The sequence below is a fragment of the Rana temporaria genome, chromosome 5 (assembly GCF_905171775.1).
Source record: "Rana temporaria chromosome 5, aRanTem1.1, whole genome shotgun sequence".
NCBI classification, from domain to species: Eukaryota; Metazoa; Chordata; class Amphibia; order Anura; family Ranidae; genus Rana; species Rana temporaria.
This window is the reverse complement of record NC_053493.1, coordinates 312,510,983-312,533,509: the sequence shown is the minus strand read 5'-3', so window position 1 is coordinate 312,533,509 and position 22,527 is coordinate 312,510,983. Positions and strand designations below refer to the sequence as shown.

The 22,527-nt window shown below is 39.0% G+C and overlaps 1 protein-coding gene across 2 annotated transcripts in view; it reads left to right on the top strand.

Annotated features, from left to right (window-relative positions):
* The window catches only part of NOL4 (nucleolar protein 4), a 359,633-nt gene that overhangs the window by 292,222 nt on the left and 44,884 nt on the right, over nucleotides 1–22,527 (top strand). Inside the window, exons 6-8 of one of the 2 annotated variants that reach the window (XM_040354133.1) lie at nucleotides 2,828–3,111; nucleotides 14,133–14,312; nucleotides 16,664–16,855. In XM_040354133.1, coding sequence (XP_040210067.1) covers nucleotides 2,828–3,111; nucleotides 14,133–14,312; nucleotides 16,664–16,855 — 656 coding nt within the window. The remainder of the gene's footprint in view (nucleotides 1–2,827; nucleotides 3,112–14,132; nucleotides 14,313–16,663; nucleotides 16,856–22,527) is intronic. The other variant, XM_040354134.1, reaches the window with a different exon arrangement.

Below are 22,527 nucleotides of genomic sequence, written 5' to 3'. Positions count from 1 at the left end.
TTTAAAATGCGCTGTATCTGTAATCTGCAGCAGGTGTCAATGTAAAGTTAAGGAAACCACAAATGCAGATAGCAAACACAGCACATTTGTGTGCAAGGGATCGCATGGTACCAGGTGAAGCAGTTGATTGAGGATGCTGTTTTCTTGATCAAAGTGCAGGGAAGGTAGGTACTCTTTATGGAGGCATCTGGGATCTTTTGGACCCCTGATGTCTCCATAAAAATTACCTGTCACTCGAAAAGTTCTGCTTTATACAGTAGGTGACATATCATCCCCTCTGTGATTGCAATAGGGTTAAGTAGGAGAAAAATGTAAGTGTAAAATAAAATGCTAAAAGAAAAAACACTTTAAGGCCCCTTTCACACATGCGGACCGTATGTCCCCTCTTTTATCCATCCATTTACAGATGAAAAAGGGAAATACATGTATCCCTATGAGATAGCGGGTATCAGCGGATGAACATCCGCTGACACCCGATTTCATCAGTGTCCGCAATCCTCCGATTCTGCAGATGGAGGAAAATCCTTTTTTTTCCATCCGTCTGCAGAGCGGATCGGTGTGAACACGGACAGACGGTCCGTGTTCATGCGATCCCCCCATAGGGGAGAGCGGAGATCTGACAGGGCGGTCCCTGCACAGTGTGCGGGGACCGCCCTGTCATCTGCTGGCTCAGCGGGGATCAACAGAGCGATCCCCACTGAGCAAGCGGATATGAAAGGACTGCATGTCTGAAAGCCCCTTGCTGGCTTGCACACATTTACATAAAAATTATTGCACAATACATGTTGGGTATTGCTGTGCACACCTGGAATTACCCAGGAGTAATAATTTTAGGGCCATCATTTACTGTATGGCTAACTCTAAGCTGATGACCTGTGAAGGCTTTTAAAGTGTTGCCAGTGGACAATTGTAGCTATTGTTGTTTGTCGTGGGTGCATTCAGTTTTGTGTCTTGACATTTTTTATGTCTAATTACTCAACTCTGTCTCATCTTTTATGTGTTGCAGAAAATTAGAAGCCCTTTGTGAGTGTGTGTGTGTGTACTAAAATACCGTAAATGCAACATTTTTTTTTACTTAAGATGGATGTAAACCCAATTCATGAAATTTGAGCTGGGCACATATATCTGCAGTATTTTGTTATCTCTCTTCAATGAGCTAAGTCCCGTAGCTCTCTCCTGAACCATTCCTCTGTTATCAGCCAGGTAACTTCTGACAAATCAGACACATCAGATAAAAGCAGCCTGAAATTTCTGTCAGGGGAGGTTGCTAAAATAGATTAGCATGGAGCTGGCCCTGTTACAAAACACCTCTGAGAGTCTCTGCCTATGATGAGAGGGGGTGTATGCCTTTCCTCCAATCAGCAATTTTAGCTATCTTGGCTGTATGCCCAGACATCAAACTCTGTGTTAACCAGGAAGAGAACATTTCCTAACACGATCTGAGCATTCTAAACAGTATATAAATGTGAAGACAGCAGATATACATGTAAAGCTTATGTAGGGAGATTTGGTTCATCTCTGTGTATCATCTGAGGCTGTTCACTTCACTGGGTGTATGGAGAGTTTACATCAACTTTAAAATATAGTTTAATAAGTAGTAGTGCAAATATTGTTTGACATAAAAAAATTCTACAGGGCTTTAAGTACTGTATTTATCAGCATATAACACGCACAGGCATATAACACGCACCCCAACTTTAAGAGGGAAGTTTCAGGAAAAAAACTTTCCACAGCCCCCTGCGTATAACACGCAGACACAGTTTACCCTCTATTTTCAGGATAAAAAAGTAAGTGTTATACGCCAATAAATACAGTAATCTTCAGGCCTAAAATGTTAATTTTGACATGTGTGCAAAAAAATGAAATACAAGGTTTAAAGCAAATCGCTAAATACAGCGTTAAAATACATATATGAGTGCTTTTTATCTTCCAAAAGATTTGTATTTCTGTCCAATCAGCCATGAGAGAAACCTAAATGCTATTAATCTGAGATATGAAATAAACCTGGCTAGTCTTTATAGTAAGGCTGGTAACCTGACTTTTCTCTACTGCTGATATGCCATATAGCCTCAATATTACCTGGTCATCTGAACGGTGCATAGGCAACAGATGGGGTTACTCCATCTGTCAGCATTGTCCTTGTCAGCACGCATGCACAGCGACACACCTGGCTGGCTCTTAATGCTTTTCTTCCCTCTCACAATCTGTGTGCTGAGTACACATTGAGTACAATGAACCACAAGAGGCTAGTACCAAGACATATCGGGGTCGTTATGTTAGTTGCACATAATAATACATATACTGTATTATGTTGTTGATGCATACACAACTACATTAATTAGGGATGTTTTGTATCTGTACTGACTGACTTCATCTTTAATTTACATTGCATTACAATTGTCTCTATAAATAGTGTCTTTTCACAATAGATTTTTTATGGCTAGTGTCATTTAGTATACAATAAGTGTTAAATGTTACATTTGAATAACTAATTGCATAACTTTTTATACCATATCATAATTGTTTGTCATCTTATAATGGCACAGAAACTCTTTTCCAGCATCTTGCTATGTCTCAGCTATTGCCTTTAAATCCAAATCACACAGCACTCCTGAAAAATTGTCATATTCCAAAGACCTCCTTGTTCAGCTTTGTAGTGTTGTTGAGAGCAATTGGTTGGATGTAAAATACACTCTGATTAATAAACATTTTGTTTGAGGTTTAGGTATTGTGATGACTTTAGCTGTGGTAAAAAAAAGTGAACAAACTCTTGGTCTCATAGACAGTATGAAAAACTAAGCAGCTGTTTAAAATACATGTTTTGCAGATGATTCCGCTCCAGAGAGTTTGAGTGGTAATGATACCCTAGGACACAGCTCAAATCCACCAGGAGGAACACTCAGCAGGGAGGTGACGGAAGCCAGCAGCAATGGAAAAGCTAGTTCTGAGCAAGATGAACAGCCCTTGAATTTGAGTGACTGTCCACTGTCAGCACCAATAAATTCTGAATTGCAAATAGATGATCATACTAGTAATGGAAAAACAAAGTACAAAAACTTCTTAATGACCGATATCAAGATGGAGCGGGAAACAAGAGAGAATGGAAGCAAGGTAAGTTCTATAAAAAAATTATATGTCCAGCTACTTTTAGCAAAAAAAAAAATTGTTATTATATTTTTGAATAGTTGGCCTTATGGAAGATCAGGTTATCCTCTTTTGTCTCGGACATTTTCAGAGACCATTTGATAGCAATGTTGCAGCTAGTATAGCTCTATCTGTCATTAGATCGCACGAATCCCACTTCATCATTTTGAGCTATAGTTTTTGTGAAACTAATATCATTATACAAACTATCATAATCAGCACTATGACATCATTGCTATTGAAAGTTCACATTCACACAATCTTAAAGGCTAAGTTCACCTTTCGAAACATGTTACCTGTTCCATCTGTATTTAGGGTGGAACTTGTAACATATCCAAGCTCCTGCAGGCTCTCCCCATACTCCCCTTCTCAGTGTGACAGCGGGCCAGGGATCTTCCCACACCCATTGTCACAATTCAAAAACAGTGTGGCCGTGTGGGGCTGTGCCCTCAAGGCCACGTCATTCCTTCACAGTTTCCTGTGAATGAATAGACTACAACATTTACAATGCAGGGTTGCCAACTTTCAGTAAATTTACAAACAGTTTGTACAATACATAATTGTTGCATTTGTCCATGAATGTCAGTTACAGACATGCAGCCTATATGTCCCCAATGGACATTCAAGGACAGATGTAAAAAGTACGTTTTTTGCATACTGTTCGTAAATTTACTGAAAGTTGGCAACCCTGTCACAACGGTTGATAACTTATAGTTCTGATTGAACTGAGAGGGTGCTAATGAGCGCTCTTGTAGTTCATTCATAAACACTGCAGCTTGAAAACACTCAGCCCGTATCAGAGGTATGAACCGAGAGCTTGTCTGCAGAAGCCTGACATTGCACCCCTGATCCACTGAGCACAAGTGCAATGATTTTCAGGTTCCTGCAGAAAAAATAAAATAAATGCACATTTTGTTTTAGTATAAAGATATGTGCTTTTATTATTTTTTCTTAAGGCTGGGCTCACACTAGCTGCGGCCACGGCTCACAGCAGGGGGTCTGTGTGCCCCTGTTCACCGTTTCAGGTGCGAACCAGGTCTGAATTTTTGCCTGAATTCGCACCTGAAGTGGACCAGAAGACGCACAGTACCCTTCTACACTTCGGACTGTGACCGCCCTGGAGGTGTGTGAACTGGCTCCATTGAAAGCCAGTCACACTCTCCTGTCATGCACAATTCGCATCAGTGTGAACTCAACCTAAAAGGTGAACTTATCCTTTAATATTTATACAGATTGCTATGTACATACTGTATACATTATCTACTTTATATGATATAAATCTTATTAGAGGACCTGTGTTTATGTTTACACCCATTCTGTGTTTGAGGGAAATTGAATTCACTGCAGGTAAATGAAACTCATCCTATCTGAGATAATGATAATCCTCCTGTGAATAGAACGCATCGCAAAGAGACATTCAGACATGGGTACTGTGATACTTTTTGTTGTTGGAAAAAGTAAAGATTTACACAAAGCTATTTTATCCAGTCTATTTAGGAACAATGATGTTTCAGCTTATATATAATTTCATGTAAAAAAAATATATGGATCAACCCTTTCATACTATACTAATGTACGTAGCAACCAATCAAAAACAACCCTGTTTTGAAAAATTTTAATTGGACAGTGGTGCCCTCCAATTCCCATGTTTAGACAACCTGTGCTCCTTGTCATTGTAACAAGCGTACTGCATGGATATACAGGACTATAGCAGGCCTTAAATGAGATCATTTCAAAATACATTACAACTTTTTTTTACTGAGAACCATGCACACACAGTGTCTACCTAACCTAATTCTTTAAATATTGGTTAAGCAAAGTAAAAAAAAAAAAAACGTTTTTTCAAAGGAACTATTTAGGCAATAACAGTCTTATGTTGTTATGACAAAGTTTCTGCTGTCCCCAAGTTACGGTAGTTGCCATCATGGAAGATAACATGACAAGTTTAAATGTTGTTAACATTTAAGAAATGAGGGTATGGGTTCCTTTATTACAATAAATGAAGTCTGATCATCAAGTTCCCAAACACTTTTGTGAAATGTGATGAGTTCTAACTTTTCTGAGGGGATATTAGGTCACTTAATCCTTCGGGGGAGAATTGCTTGGGGAATTTTGCTTCCGTAGATAAAAAAAATTCTACATCCTAAGAGATTTAAAAGAATGTGTTCTTAGCACAGCCAGTGAAGAAAATCTGTATTGTTCTCAACAAAATGTAGTTATTCAGATGTCAAAAGTAGTATGCTGTATGGGATGTATTTGCCAACAACTACTATTTTAGAGCTAATCCTTTCCATAGAAGAAGTTAGCCTGACTTTTTTTTCAGCTGGGTTCCTCAGGTGACAAACCTTACTGGATAATATTTATTTATAACAATTTTTGGGGATTTAAACATGTGAAATTTCCATGCAAAGATAATCATAGCCAGATAATTATTACAACAAAAATGTTGGTTTAGGATCCTGAGCCCTTTGCATGAGGGAGTAAAGTGAATGTGGCCGCTGTCTATTTGTCAAGGGCTTAGACTACCACAGGCCAAGCAGTTCTATTTTAGTGTTGTAACAATACTTACTGTAGGTCTAATTACCCTTTATACAATTATTTTTTAATGCTTAAATCTGCAAGTATTTATTATAACTGCAGTTATCCTTTAAGCTATATCACATTCTCTCCTTGCTAAACATCAAAATGTATTGACTCATATCAAAGTGTCCCACAGCAAACTATTAAACACCCTAACAATTTCCACCTTTCCGTGACCTCTCTATTACACCTGGCATATTGCTTTAAAACCCAGATCACTAGTGGCCTATATTGCACCATTATTTATACCCTCTACTCTTTGGTGGTCTAAAGTGTCTCAATCGCCTCTGTGTTTTTATCTTTTTCACACTGGTTGTCAGTAAAATGCCCTCTATATAGCAATATTTTCCTTATTACAGAAACCACTCCCAAATATTAACTAGCTTATAAACAACTTACCCATGCACAATTAGTGGCAAAAATAAGCGACTCTCATACTGCTTAGAGAAGGTGGAGCCAGGTGGACAGTTACAGCATTCTCAAAAACACCTCTGCTCCTTATATGACATTGATGTGGTCATTCACTTCTGTAGGGCAGCAGACATGCATAAGAAGACAGCAGGAGTGGTTAGCGATGAGTGGTACCTAAAGCATTACTTCACCCAAAAGGGGTAGTTTCGCTCTTCCTCCTCAGCTTTTGGGACTTTTAAATATTTCGGGGGGAATGGATATTTGACAGGTATGCGCTCCCATTTTCACTCAGATCGCCTAGGCGATCCAATCAGAAGGCCCCCCCCCCTAACCACTAGCAGTGTGCAATGTGGTTCATGCATGCTCAGTGGGCAGCCGGTTGTGAAGCTGCAAGGACCTCCAGTTGCAGCCACAGCATGTGAACACCCCCAGCTGCTGCCTCTGCATCTAAAGGTGGAGAAGTTGGGGGCTGGTAAAAACAGCTCAACCATGTGGTTTTACTGCCCCTATGACATGTGAACAAGCCCTTTGTTCACATCGGTTTAGCTGCGTGTAGGGCAGCCCATTCATTTCAATGGGCCTCCGTACCCACAAAAATGCAGGGAAACAAATCCCCAACCTTTTTTTTTTAATTGCACTGCAGCAAAAGCACCCCACATTTTCCGATGTGTGGGGTACCATTAAGAATTAATGGTACCCCTAAAGAGCAGAGCATTTGTCTGTGTGTCAGGAATGAGCGCGATTTTGCACCAAGTCTTGTACTGGGATGCCTCAAGACTGAAAAAACTTTTTAAGGACGCCCCGACTGGAAAAAGGTTGAGAAACACTGCCTTATAAAACCATTATTAAGGGTGTATGAGTTGTTAAAGCTTTATTTGAAAAATAACAATATTAGGTACATAGAAATTGTATAGCAATTAAACTTGTAAATGTAATCAAATAAATATAGTCACTCAGGAACTTAAGGATTAAGTCAACTTATGTTTTTTGCCTCTTCTCCCCTCACCGCCCAAATGTCACCGACAACCAAAAAAACAACCACCCCCCAGGTCTGTCTATCTTTAGTGTCCTACTATTGCCTGTGCATTAAAGTGGAGTTCCATCCATAAATATAACATTACATCAGTAGTTTTAAAAAAAAATCATTAGTCCTTTAAGAAAAAAACATTTTTTTTTAGATGCCTTCAAAGTGTTGTTGCTAGGCAGAATAGTTAATCTTCCCTCTTCCTGCACCTAGGTGCTTAAGCTTCGCCGCACAGACTCCTGGGAATGTAGTGGGTGTAACTTTCCAGGAGTCTGTGCACTCCCCAGTCTCGAAGAATCATGTGACTTGGACAGTACAGGTGCTGAAACCTGATCTGAAAACTATTACATTGCTTGTGCAGCACTGAGCATGTGCGAGATCTGCAAGGCTGAAATCCAGGAAGTCATACAGTCTGGCTTCATGATGCCCACACTTAAGATGGCCCCAGTCAATTTCTATTTTATAAAGTGTCTAAATACTGTAACAACCTAACAAAACGGACCTTAGTTTACAGACTAACTTTACTAGAATACATTAAGCTTGTGTATTACAGGGGTATTTATATTTAAAAAGTGAAATTGTGGCCGGAACTCCGCTTTAACTTTGTGTTTCAGTGATAAGAAGTTCACTTTAAATGGAATGTGGCTTTGTCAAGGTCTTTTAAATATACGTGTAGAAGAGATTAGTTGGAGGCAAAAAAAATCATATCAATATGTTAATGCTTTTCCTAATAATTATATATATCCATAGGGGCTGCCATATTTGCTCATTATACGGATAGGCTTTGCTTCCTGCTATGTAGTTCTACACAATGGTGATTATTAGAAATTCCCTATATTTTCCCTTCTAGTTGAACAGAAAACTCTATAATTTAAAGTTACTGTCCGTCAACATTACCATTTAATTTAGCATATTTTTTTAAAACATTCTTTGATTGATTTTGCGTATTTTTTTCATATGAAAGAATTTTTGTTTCTTCACATGCCTTAAATCCTAGTTGGAATCTATTAGTTTAAAACAATAAAAAATGCCATGACTGTAATGAAAAGGTAAGGATAAAATGACCTGCTGAAAAGGGAGTAAGCATCATGCATACTTCTATCTTCACAATAAAATTTCACAGCGTGCTAATACATCTCTTCAGACAGCTCATATAAATATATCTCATTAGCTCATTTAAGATGACCATAAATTCAAGTACCCATTCACAGAGCTAAGATTGCACAAATATCATTATAAACCCCTCAGCTTGAGCCTGCCTCCGCTGGCAGTACAAAATTATAAAAATCCACTTACCTGGCTAATTGTATTAAAAGATGCTTTAACAGAATGTAGTCTCTATATTTTGTTAAGATGGGAATAGCTTGCACACACACAAAAAAGATGATCAGTTTTAATTTTATGGATAGCGCAGATTCTACTAGCAGAATGTTATTAGCACTAATTTTATTGCTATTCTTTTTAATACAGTGGTTTTACAGTTATTATCAAAAAGTAAATTATACCGTGAGATGAATATAAGAGAGATCACTGCATAGAATAAGCAGTGCTGCAGTATAATGTGTGATGGAATTTACTAAATACATGTGGTCCCAAGGTTACAAACAAGATAGGGACTGTAGGCTTGTTCTTAAGTTGAATCTGTTTAGAAGTTGCAACAGGTACATTTTTTAAGTGTAGCTCCAGCCCAAAAATCTATTTTTAAGCTTTTTGGATAGCATAGGGAAGGGTTATCACCCCTGTAACATTTATTTGGCTGTCTGTGCCCCTGTTCAGAAGATTTCATCTCACTTTCTGTCCTAATGACAATTGGATTTGAAATTTTTTGAGTTATTAGGGAAACAAGGATTGGTGATAAAGCATCAGTGGGGAGACCTTTTTCCCATATTAACTCTTACAGGAGAGAATTTCCCTTCCTAGGGGTAGATTTCCTCACACTTCCTGTTGTCTCCCTCCGTTTGTAAGTAGGAGTCATTTGTAAGTCAGATGTTTGTTAGTAGGGGACCGCCTGTATCTTGAATAATGCTAGCTGTGGTCTCGTTGGCTAAGATAAACTCATTTTATCTCCAGAGTTTACTTACCACAGGAATTTGCTGGTGTTTAAAGCGGAGTTCCACCCAATTTTACAAGGTGGTCTTAAACTAAAGACTACCCCTCCTTCTCCCCCGCTGCCTTCTGGGACCTGTGTATGTCACAAAAGACTAGGTGGCCATTCAGAAAGCGCTGCATGATTCGTGCATACGCAGTAGGAAACTGGCTGTGAAGCCTGAAGGCTCCACTGCCAATTTCCCTTAGTTGTCATAGCGGCGCCTGCACCTGAGCTGGTGGACAAATCAGCCCGGGGGGGGGGGGGCAACATCACAGGCTCCCAGGACAGGTAAGTGTCCTTATTAAAAGCCAGCAGCTACAGTACTTGTAAAAAATAAAAATGTATTGTTCTATATGCTGGGTGTAGTTGTCAGTATGTATTATATCTGTACTGACTCTGCACGGTACCTCTACTCTTGTACCCCAGTAGTAATTTGTGAAATGATTTCTTATTTCTGAAATAGCAAATGCACTGTACAGCTTCCCATATCAGTAGCTTCTTATAATTGGAGCACATACAGTATCTCACAAAAGTGAGTACACCTCTCACTTTTTTTTAAATGTTTTATTATATCTTTTCATGTGACAATACTGAAGAAACCATTTGAACCAAATAAGTTTATCTTGGTCTCCTTCTTGTGCATCTTTAGAAGAGGCTTCCTTCTGCGACGACAGCCATGCAGACCAATTTGGTGCAATGTGCAGTCTGCAGCAATACTGGCAGCACTTACAGGTTTATTTCCCAAAGACAACCTCTGGATATGACGCTGAGCACGTGCACTCAACTTCTTTGGTTGACCATGGCGAGGCCTGTTCTGAGTGGAACCTGTCCTGTTAAACAGCTGTATGGTCTTGGCCACCGTGCTGCAGCTCAGTTTCAGGGTCTTGGCAATCTTCTTATAGCCTAGGCCATCTTTATGTATAGCAACCTTTATTTTTTTCAGATCCTCAGAGTTTTTTGCCATGAGGTGCCATGTCCAGTATGAGAGTGGGAGAGCGATAACACAAACATTTAACAAACCTGCTCCCCATTCACACCTGAGACCTTGTAACACTAACAAGCCACATGACACTGGGAGGGAAAATGCCTAATTGGGACCAATTTGAACATTTTCACTTAGGGGTGTACTCACTTTTGTTGCCAGAGGTTTAGACATTAATGGCTGTGTGTTGAGTTATTTTGAGGGGACAGAAAATTCACACTGTTATACAAGCTGTACACTCACTACATTACATTGTAGCAAAGTGTAATTTCTTCAGTGTTGTCACATGAAAAAAAAAATATTTACAAAAATGTGAGGGGTGTAATCACTTTTGTGAGATACTGTAAATTGTTCACTTATTATGTATGTTTTAGAGTCATTGTTAAAAAAAAAAAAAATTCTACTCACTACTCTTGATACACATAGTGCATATTCTTTAGTTTCTGTTTTATTTACATTTTAGGAGCAGTTGCACAGTGGCATTTATTTTATTCCAACTGATGGAGATGGCCCTCCATACCTGTTGTTCCATGTATATTTAATTAAATGCACCCTCCTTGTAGTGCTATATAGGCTGAAATATAGATATACATTATTATATAGTGGCTTCTCAGTGTAAAGACGGTGTGTGATCTGTTTATCCAATTGTTAATTTAGATAACCAGTATCTCGGTTTTGGAAACTTTTCTGTACTTTTTAGTGGAGTTTCTTGCAGGTGTCCAGTTTTTGATATGTCAATAGATGGTAACCATAGGTGCCATAAGGGAGCACTTTTTCATATACACAGTTAGTAATAGCAGTAGTTCCCAGTGTAGCCTCCTGTTACAATTATTGTGCATCAGTGTTATATTATTTGAATTATTTTATATTTAAAGTATGGACTTTAAATACATTAATGTAATCAAAAGTCCAACTCAGGCCATGATGTAGATAGAGTAGGGAAGACATGAAACCCTATTTAGGTTTTAATTGCTTCAGTCTGAGTTCTTGCATCACTGGCACCCTGTCACAACCTGTTACACAGTTTGTCACCGGGATAGGAAGTGGGTGGAAATTGACCCAATGGGGACACAGAAAGCACAAAAAAAACATGTTAACATTAAAACCCAGTGACAAGTTTTGGCTGGAGCTGAACTTCAAATTTATATTTATATAATATAGAGCCTGGGGTCTAAGATACATTATGCTGTAGCTACATGGGGGACAGGGGGCTCTTTCATTGACTAAGCACAAGCAAAATATCTGCTTTCTTTTTATGCATAGATTTAGGATAGCATTGGCAGTAACAGTGGATGGGAGCACGCAAAGTGGGCAGAAAAAGAGTTAGGAATTATGGCAGGGAAGGCTTGCTTGCTGTTGGAGTATCCAGGACATGCAATAAACTAGGGGTTTAGGAAGGATGTGCTTGAATTGGAGAGAGTCCAGAGAAGGGTAACAAAGCTAATAAGGGGGCTGGAGAACCTCGGTTATGAGGAATGACTACAATTATTAGACATATAGGCCCGGATTCACATACATCGGCGCATATTTATGCGGGCGTAGCGCATCTAATATACGCTACCCCGACGCAGCGCACAGAGGCAATCACTGGATCCACCAAGCACTTGCTCCCACTCGCTCTTAAAGATACGCTTGGTTTCCTCTGCGTAAGCCAGCGTAGGTGGAAGTGGGCGTGAGCCATGCTAATGAGGCGTGACCCCATGCAAATGATGGGGCAAGCGCCATAGAAGTACTTAAAATGAACGGCGCATGCGCCGTCCCGTGGCCGCATCCCTGTGCGCATGCTCAGAATCACGTCAGAACTACTCCCTAAGATACGACGGATCACTGCCTATGACGTGAACGTAACCTACGCCAAGCCCTATTCACGTACAACGTAAACGACAAAAGATAAGACGGCTTGTGTTCTCTGGTCCATACCTTTGCATGAGTTGCGCCTCCTATATGGGGAATAACTTTACGCCAGACGTACGACTTACGCAAACCGCGTATATTATGCGTCGGGCGCAAGTACGTTCGTGAATCGGCGTATCTCCCTCATTTGCATGTGTGCATAGAAAATCAATGGGAGCGGCAAATGCGCCCAGCGTAAATATGTGCCCACAATATGCCGGCGTAGGAAAGTTACGTCGGTCGGATGAAGCCTATTTTCAGGCGTATCTCAGTTTATGGGCACGGCGCATAGATACGACGGCGTAAGTGCTTTGTGAATCCGGGCCATAGTTCCTGGAGAAGAGACGCTTAAGAGAGGATGTGATCACAATATACAAATCTTTAAATGATGCCTCTAACATTGGGTGGAAACAATTTAACCAACGGGCTATAAAAAAAGACACACAACCACACAATGAAGTTGGATGAGAAGTCGTTCAAGCTCATACTGTGTAAGGGGTTCTTTGCTGTTAGAGCAGTGAGGATGTGAAACTCCCTTCCACAGTTGGTTGTGTCAGTGGGGAATGGGGATACATTTTATTTATTTTTTTATCAATAGTATTTATTGAAAATTTTCAATTTGTACAAAGAAGAAAACAGAAGGTGATATACACAGCATCCGATATACAGCATTACATCATATATAAAATCACTTACTAGATTAAATGTTTTTGGGCCAGATTGACCAACAATCGTCAAACTTTTTACAATTCAGAGCATTAATAGCTAGCAATTGTTCGAATGTGTAATTCCTATGCACCGCCATTTTTACATCAGAAATATTTATGGATTTGTTGGGCTTCCAATGTCTCAGAATCAGTGAACGGGTTTCTAAAAGTATGTGGGTTACTACCGGTCTAACATTGTGTGGAAAATGTTCAATATTTAAATGTAGAATCGCTAAGGCGGGGTCAGGGGTTATGAGTAGTCCAGTCAGGGAGGAAATAAGTGGAAATACATGGTTCCAAAGGCATTTAGTGTTTGGGCATTGCCAGATCATATGCATTAAGTTCCCTATCAACAAGTGGGTGACGTTCCTGGGAAGTGCGTTTCCATTGGTCTTCTGAGAAGGGAACCCTGAGATCTGCTTCCCATTTTTTCATTGCTACCGTTTTGGAGAACGTTAGTTTGTCCTGAAGCATATTGTAAAAGAAAGATATACCTTTCCTATAATTTTTGTCTATAAAGTAAAATTGCCAAACTTTATTCGACAGTACTATAGTGGGCGGGGCCATGCATTTCAGGTAATGTGTTATTTGTAGGCATTTATACAGTTTGTCGTTCGTGAGGTGATATTGTGACATGAGTTGGTGAGCGGATTTGTGTCTAGAGTCCTCATACAAGTCTGATAAATAAGTTATCCCCCGGTCGGTCAGGTCTAAGACTTTTAACATTGGAATTTTAGCTTCCAACAGCTTCAAGGGTAGGTTGAAGTTGGTATTCTGCAGATCCCTGAAGTTCTGTTCCAGAAGGAACCTCCAGACCTTTATGGAAGCTTGCATTGGAGGTGTTAGCAAGGTCATATCCCATTTGTCCCACCTGTCTCCCAGAAGTAGTAGTGTTAGGTCTTTAGTTGGTGATAGAGCAGTTTCTATGTCCACCCAAAGTGGTGTCTCAGTGTCTTGTAACCAGTATTTCGTTTGGTCTAAGCGAATAGCCCAAAGGTAGTCATATATGTCCACTAAGCCCGCACCCGGGAATGGGGATAAATTCAAAAATCTGTTTTGCTATGGAAAATAGTAGTCACACACACACACCTTCAAGTTGAATTGGATGAATTGTGTTTTTATTCAACTGTATTTCCCTTGCCGAGCAGGTTTACATTAGTGGCAAAAACAGGCAAACCAATACCTATATCACCTGTATGCAACAAAAAATGAATGTGGTCCTCTGATTAATCTTATCATAAGGAACTATCCTGAATGGGTAGGTGACAATGAAAAGCTAATGTCTTCTTTTTTTTTTCTCAGTCTCCAGCACATAGCTACTCCAGCTATGACTCTGGTAAAAATGAAAGTGTAGGTGGTTGCGGTGAAGATCTGTCTTTAAATCGGGGCGATGACGATGAAGATGACCACGATGACCATGAGGATGTAGAGAAGGCAACTGAAGTAGATGGCGTGGAAGCAGAACGCTTGAAAGCTTTTAATGTAAGGAATCAAAATGGGTGAAATATAATCATTCTGAAGTCAATGGGTAGATTTGAAGGAATTTTTTTTTAAATTAAAACTTTTTAATTTAGAAACATAGTAGTTATGGGCCATAGTTCCTTTGTGATTATAATACTATTTTCCATATTTTCATTTAGTACAGTGGTTTGCTTTGCTGTCGAACAAGCCAGGGATTATGATGTAAATTGAGCCAATGGCATTATGGCACATTTTATTCTGTGTTTTTTTTTTATTTATTTCGTTTTGCTTTCAGTTTGCATGTAGTATATATGTATTTTGGTCAAAAAATTTCAAGCAGAAAAAAAAACAGAAAGAAAATAAAGGTAGACCCCTAGATTTGTATAAAAATAAATCCTTAATCCTAAAACAGATTCCCAAAATAGACATTATTCCAGGTACCTGTTTTATATTTTTGTTTCCTGTTAAAAAAGGTACAGATTGGTGAATACACGTGTGCTGGTATATGACAGTTATGTGCCAGCAAACTCACCCTATGTTCCAACATTTTGACTGCAACATTTTGCTAAAGTTAAGTTTGGTAACTTGATTGTTGAAGCACTTAGGTGAACAGAAAAGACTCGGCATACAGGCAGCAAATGAATGGCAGAAGTTTAGATCATATCCTTTGCTGCATGTGAGCTGAGGTCTTTCCTTACAGTTCTAAAGAGCAGCTGCACAGGGAAAGTTTGAATTGTCTTTAGATGAAAATACCAGTATGCATAGAACCCTAATGCACAGCAAATGCTTTGGAGCTAAGTGTTCATATTCTAAAAAAAATTATAAGAGATTTGCTTTAAGGGCTTTAATGCCTACAAATAGTTAAATATATATGGCATTTGCTCTGTAAATAAGTTGTATAAATGCCTATAATCTGTACACCTCATAAACGTAAAGTATAAGTATTTGTTTACCCTGTAGAAAATTGTAGAGCTTTAGAATGGCAGTAAATGTGGGGTGTGGTGAGAAATCCAGCCAGTATAAGGTGCAGGATCAGTGTCTCTTTGGGCCCTTCACTTAAAGTGGACCTGTGTCCAGATTATGGACATTAAATTATTTACATATTCTTAACAAACAGTAAAGAGGATTCAAAACATGCAATCTCTTATCTTTCTAGGTGCTTTTAATGTAAAGTTATTCATTCTCAAAGGTCCTCAATGTTTGCAACAAACACTCAGAAGTGCGGTACCAGTCCTTTTCTAACAGCTTAGAAACACGTGTTGTGTGTTTACATTAGAGGGCTGACATCCTGCCAAGATTCTGTTCTCATAGAAAAACACAATGCCTGTGTTGTAAGCTTGAAATTCATTTCTCCACACTGCTTATAGATACAGAGAGGGATAAGGGGTTGTTTTTAAAATGCTTTAACTGCTTGATCAGAATCTGTAAACTCGTTATATCATCTTGGGTAGAATAAGGAAGGGTTAGATCCTCTTTCTAGAAGTTATTGGCATGTGTATTATCTTATTTGGGAGATGTCCCCTCACATTCTTCCAGGACGGAAAGGGATGAAAACTCTCTCCAGAGGGGATAAAGAAAAAACTATCTTTATAGTGTAAGCGTTTGAACCTCTGAGGATGTTTTTCTTGCTGTCTATACTTCACTGTCTGAGTAATGCCCCCACTCCCCATTTCTTGTATGGGTGTCAGAGGTACAGGAATAGTTTCCCAATGTTGTCACAGACAGAAATAAAAACCCGACAAGATGTTTAATTATTTTCTGCTTAATGCAAAACTAAAAAAAAAATGCTAGTTAGGTGTTAAATAAGTTACCAGTAGCACCCCTTACCTATTTACTATATAATGACTGTCCTAAAATGCTTTTCTGTCAGAGACTCTGGCCTTCTATAAATCTTTACCTTCTGATAATAAAAAGTGAGGTCCTAAAGTTGCAAGCTTTAATTAGTTGCTGTTTTTAGTTTTATCATCATTTTATTATTTTACCCCTTTGTCTTAGGGAATGTGCACAATGTTTTTGTTTCCTGTGTTGCTGTTGTGTTAGTGTTGTGTGCTTTATTCTCTGTAAATGTCTGTGCCTGTGGTTTGATTTCGGAGTATAATCTCAATGCAGAGCACATTAAAAAAAAGTTTCCAAAGTATGCTTTTTTTGGGATTCCCTTTTCTTTGCATCTTTAATAGTTTATTGTCTGCTGGTGTATCCCATTATTATTTCCACCAGGAAGTGTTCTCGGTTTAGAATGATGTATCTCTGTTTATACATTATTGTTTTCATGGAAAGTCTCTACTCCTGTCTCTGTGGAAGATGTGGTAGTAAGATGAGAGACAAGAGCAGCCCCTCCAATCCCTTCTCCTCTGTCTCTCTCTTACCAACAGATGTTTGTCAGGCTGTTTGTAGATGAAAACTTGGACCGAATGGTCCCTATCTCTAAGCAGCCCAAAGAAAAGATCCAGGCAATCATTGACTCATGCAGGCGACAATTTCCTGAGTACCAAGAGCGTGCCAGAAAACGTATACGCACTTACCTCAAGTCCTGCAGGCGGATGAAAAGAAGTGGTTTTGAGATGGTGAGTTTTGACGTAAAATCAAGCCCATCAGAAACCCCATATGTAATTCATGGCACTATTTTGTTTTCATCTTAGTGTCTTTATTTTTATCCCCAGTGCAATCAGATCAAAACATTATTTTATTTTTTTGTAATCCTCTCATCATTCCTGAATTTTACCCCATTGACCCTTCAACAGAAACCACCTGTGCCTTATTATTCATCAGGGCTGTCTTGTTTTTCCAATTTAAGGTAACTTTTGTTTAGATAATTGTACTGACCAACCTGCAACTAGTTACATTTTGGATTGCTTTTAAATGTGCCAGCAGTTGTTTCATAGGAATTGGCACAGATTTTTATTTTGGTTGCCTTTAATAGCATGTTTCTCCTTTACTCCCTGCTTTGTGTTTTAACAATAAAATAGACTCTGCATAAAACCCAACATAGGGTGTCAAACATGCAGGAAAGTATGTGCAGATTATAAACTGTTTGAACATGGAACGCCACTTTATGGAATTTTAGACAGAAGCCTTAGTCCAGGTACCAGTATTTTTATATTCTAGAGCTTTAAGTAAGTGGTTACCTCAGCAGAGTAGTAAGTGAATCTCAGATTTGTATAGAAAGTTTTAAAATTAGTCTTTTTAGTTCTGCTGGATTGTACAGCTCCTACTACAAGTCTGCAATCTCAGCATTGTATGTACGATAGACATTGCGCTGGTGTTGTGTCTTCACACATCTTTACACTTGGCCACTCACAAAATTTATCACTGGTGTTTGGAGTTGGGCTTTAACTTGACACAAAAAAAAAACTATTCATGTATGTATTCCTAACTTAAAAAGTACCTTCTATTGCTCTCAGCCTTCTCCACATTATTTTATTTTTTTGCTGCTGTGATCTGACTTCCTGTTAGAGGGTGGCTACAGTCGTTCTCCATGGTCCTACTGTATGTATGTAGAAACATAGCCACCCTCTCTTGCTCGCTCCCAAGATGGACTAGGGACTATGGATTATAAAATATGGGATGTGTAGTTTAAACAGAGCAGTGCACATAACCGTAACTAACATGCACAGTACATTAAAGGGAAAAGGAGAGGCTTGGGAACTTACAGAGGACATTACAAGGAGGCAGAAACACTTAGTAAAAAAGATTTAATGAAAACATTTTTTTACAGGGCCATTAAAGGAGAAGCATGGGATTTAAAAAATCACCAGTGTGTTGCTGCAGCTGTTCCATGTCGGCTCTAAGACCGAGAACTTGGCAATCACATAACCGCTGATCACTCAGTTCTCTGCTCTTAGTGGAGATCAGTGTCTTCCAGACATCACTTTCTGCTCTGCTCCTCCAGCGCTCACTGAAGCGCCGGACTGGAGAGGGGATGGAAATGGCTGGCCACAATATTGTCAGGATACTTCCTGAGCCTGGGGCAGTTCTGCCTCATCAGCAGTAGCCTGCTATCAGCTTACTCTGGGTCACATGAGGACAAGTACATGTCCTCCTGTGATTTACAAAAGACACATGACCAATAAAGCTTTGACCATACTTCTCTTTTAAGTAGTGGATGTGCATGGAATACTTATGGAAAATAATTATATCATTTAGTGTCACTACAAGTAAATGGGGAAATGTTTAATATAACCTACGGGCCTAACAGTGTAACATCATCGTATGTACAGTAAATGGGATTAAATGTGAGTTTAGAGATAGACTGAAGAATATCATATTGTGAGTGCTATGGACCATAAGGCAAGCTTGGTATAGTATTACTACCTTACTATATACACTCAAGGATGTACAGACTCCCTAGTTAGGTAGAATATTTTTCCTATCTGTAAGGTGCCAGGTTCTCATCTAAACTTCATGCTATCCTACAATACAGTGAATACTGTATTTATTGGCGTATAACACTCACTTTTTTACCCTGAAAATAGAGGGTAAACTGTGCCTGCGTGTTATACGCAGGGGGCTGTGGAAAGTATTTTTTCCTGAAACTTCCCTCATAAAGTTAAGGTGCGTTTTATACGCCTGTGCGTGTTATATGCCGATACATATGGTATAAAACATTAAAAAGCACTAGAACATAAATGGCTATTTAAGGCTGGGTTCACACGGTCTTCAAATGCGGCTCACAGCAGGGGTCCAATATGTCCCTGTTCTCCATTTCAGGGACGAATCAGGTCCAATTTTTTGCATGAATTCAGATCTGAAACAGAGCCAAAGACGCACAGGACCCTTGTGCCATCTGATCCGTGGCCGAAACGGAGCTGTGTGAACTGACTTAATTGAGAGTCGGTTACAGTCTCCTGTCATGCGAATTGGATGCAGGGAAACCTGCATTCAATTTGCATCAGTGTGAACCCAGCCTTAAACATTAAGTGACAAGGCACTACAATCATTAACTTTGTATTTAGTGTTCATTATCTTTTTTGCTGATGTGTATTTTTTTTTAAGTATACAGGTACATATTATCCAGAAGGACTTTTTTAATGGTCTTACCATAGGTGTCTATCTATTGTATCAGCATGTCATATTGGAGACATTTATTTTTACTTCTTACCGTGTATTGTAGACAGCAGGAAGTGAGAAGAAAAAGTGATGTTCTGGTGACAGCTATGTAAGGCTATTTCCAAGTGTTGCCATTGGAGAATTTCCTCATTACTCTTAAATTCCAACAAAAATTTGGGGATTTTTTCCTCACTTCCAGTTCTGATAACTGTAGGAACCAGAACAAATAGAAAGAATGAGTCTCTCTAGTGGAGGTGCCGACAGCACTAAAGGCATGGCAGGGGCTATAACTTGGTCAAAAGTTATAGCTTTAAATACAATTTAGGGACTGGTTCACTATTGAATCACACAGGAATGTGGTCCACGTTCCTGTGTGGTGAAAATCACTCTGGATCGCACCAAATTAGTGCATGTAGTACTTTTCAAAAATACACTGCACCAGATGGTTTTGCGGGTTTCCCGAACTGCGTCCTAAGGGCTGAAATCAGGTGAATGATTAAAAATGAATAAACTGGTTCTGTTAAAGGAATTGTGCTTTGCAAAAAATAGTCCTTACATTCACTCTAAATTATACCAACTCCTTCATGTTCTTCTCTACATATTGGTCTAGGGTAGGGCTACACAGAAGGTAACTAAATGTTTTGTACATTATTTCACATTATTGAGCCTGAATAATGATTCACACTGGTCCATTTCCTGAGTTAAATTTGAATATGCTTTAATTTCTATTCTTTGTAATGTGGGGTAACGTAGCATGTTGAGGAACAATATCAAAATAACATCCTTGTGGTTTTCTGTTGAAGCATTGCAATTCTAGTCAAGCATAAATTGTCAGGTTTAATAGCATGATGAGTAAACAATTTAAATGGAAGACAAAGAGAATCACCAAGCAGAAAATGAATCGTTTGAAGTAAAACAGTTTATAATAAACATGACTGCAGGCTTGTATGAGGCAAAATGTTATGTAGAGCATGTGAGGATAGTTCAGAGGGCTGTGTTGTGTGCATGGGGACATTCCAATTATAATTATATCATTTTTTAATTGTAACCTTTTAAGGATCACATTGCTATGAGTGCTTTGTTTACTGATATTGTAGCATCCAGTATATCCTCTACAACTGGGATCCTGATGATTACTTAAGAGGGAAGTAGAAGAGACTATGCAAATATCATTTTTGTTAGTTTATTCAAGACTTTTAGATGAAATCAGAGTCAAATGTCTCAGTACTAAAAGATGGCCCTGATGACAATGGCACTATATGGACTTGCATTTAAAAATTAGCACATGTTTACAGTGTAAAGCCTCGTACACACGACCGAGTTTCTCTGCAAAAACCAGCAAGAAACTTGCTGGGAGATATTTTTTTGCAGAGGAAGTCGGCCGTGTGTACATTTTCGTCGAGGAAACTGTCGAGAAACTCGACGAGCCAAAAAGAGAGCAAGTTCTCTATTTCCTCGGCGGGAATGGAGAAACTTGCCTTGTCGAGTTCCTCGAGAGCCTAACAAGGAACTCGACGAGGAAAACGATGTGTTTCGCCCGTCGAGTTCCTCGGTCGTGTGTACGAGGCTTTACAGTTATTTGTCTGATATGTTTCTGATTTGTATATAGCGTTGTAGCTCGTAAGGGCATATTACAGTAAAACCCCAGGTAAATGACTAAGCTACATATTGAAATACATAAACAGTATGTTTTAAAGTTTTACTTCCCAAGGGCTTTCTTATTTTGTACAGCCGAACTTGAGATTTGCACACATTTTGTACTGACAGATGGGTGATGTGTAGTTCCTGAGTGAGAAATTCCTCTCCCTGGTTCAGCAATTCAGCTTTTTATATAACTATTCCGCTTATAACCTCCTCATTGGACAGTAAATCAGCATCATCAGTTCTTACAGAAAGCTGACCTAGGATGCAGTAAACTTGCTCAGGATGCTAAACCAAAAAGTATTCATGTAGGGAGATATCTTATCCTGATGTAGGATAAATGTCGCGCTCAAATTAATCATCCATTGCCGTATGTCCTCTGGAGTTTCTATCTTCTGGAGATCACCAAGCCCTACTACCACTGCTATAATTGAGTTTTACACATTTTGCTGCAAAACACCCGACAACACTCACCCACCAACCTGTAAAAAGAACAAAGGTTAACTATAAAAGGAGGCTTGCATGAACGTCCACTCACTGACAGGAATGCCTGGAGATCCAAACACAGATTGAAACTTAAATCCTGCTGAAAAGATTGCCACCAAACACCTTTTACAGCTTGTGTCAATTTTTCACAGGAACTGCCGTCCCCTTTTTTCCAGCTTATTTGCTAGTAAAAGTTGAGGAGAGTGACCTGAAATAGTGAGAGAGAAACAGCCCAACCATTTGAAATAATTAGCTTTATTTTATTTAGTTTAACAGTGGGCACAGGACTCCCATTGTTATTTCATAAATGTTGTGGCCCTAACAAATGACCAACAAATAAATTCTCTAAAATGCAAAACAAATTAAGAACTAATACTACGCTATTATGGTCATGCCAGGTGGTCATCCAGCAGATCTAATAGAATCAATGAATATTTAGCCCATCATCTGCTCAGAATTAAAATGTTTGAGAACTTTCAACAAAAAAAAGGTTTACACTACTTTAGAAGCCTGTAGAAAAATAAAAGCCAAAGAGATATAGATCTTTCATTGAAATGAAAAACCTGCTTCTGGTGAAGAAACATTAACATCCAGAAGTAGGAATGGCTACCTATACAGTCATGCGTATAGCTTCATAGTAATGTAATAGTAATGTATTGTATTTGATTGGTCATTTTTGCTATTTATTTAAGTAGAACTGCAGCAAAAAAAAAATTTGTAGTAGAAAATAGCAGAATAGGGATAGGGAATAGATGGGGAAATGGCTGGCAGTGTGGTCTGTTTTTCATCACCACCTGCATCCGCTATAGAAAGATTGCCTCTCGCCACTTATCCTGATGACCATTGTCACTTGAACACAAAGGAAAAATCCCAAATTTTACAGTTGTCACTGGAAAGCGAGGGGAAATTTTCCAACTGAGACAAATGTCCTTGTGACAAATAATATGTGAAATTTATTCCCACATTGAGAAAATGTCCACTCAATTGCTGCCATGTTTTGAAGACAGGGAACACAGACCATAACAAGGCCCTAGGTGAGGTTTCTAACTCTTTCTTACTATAT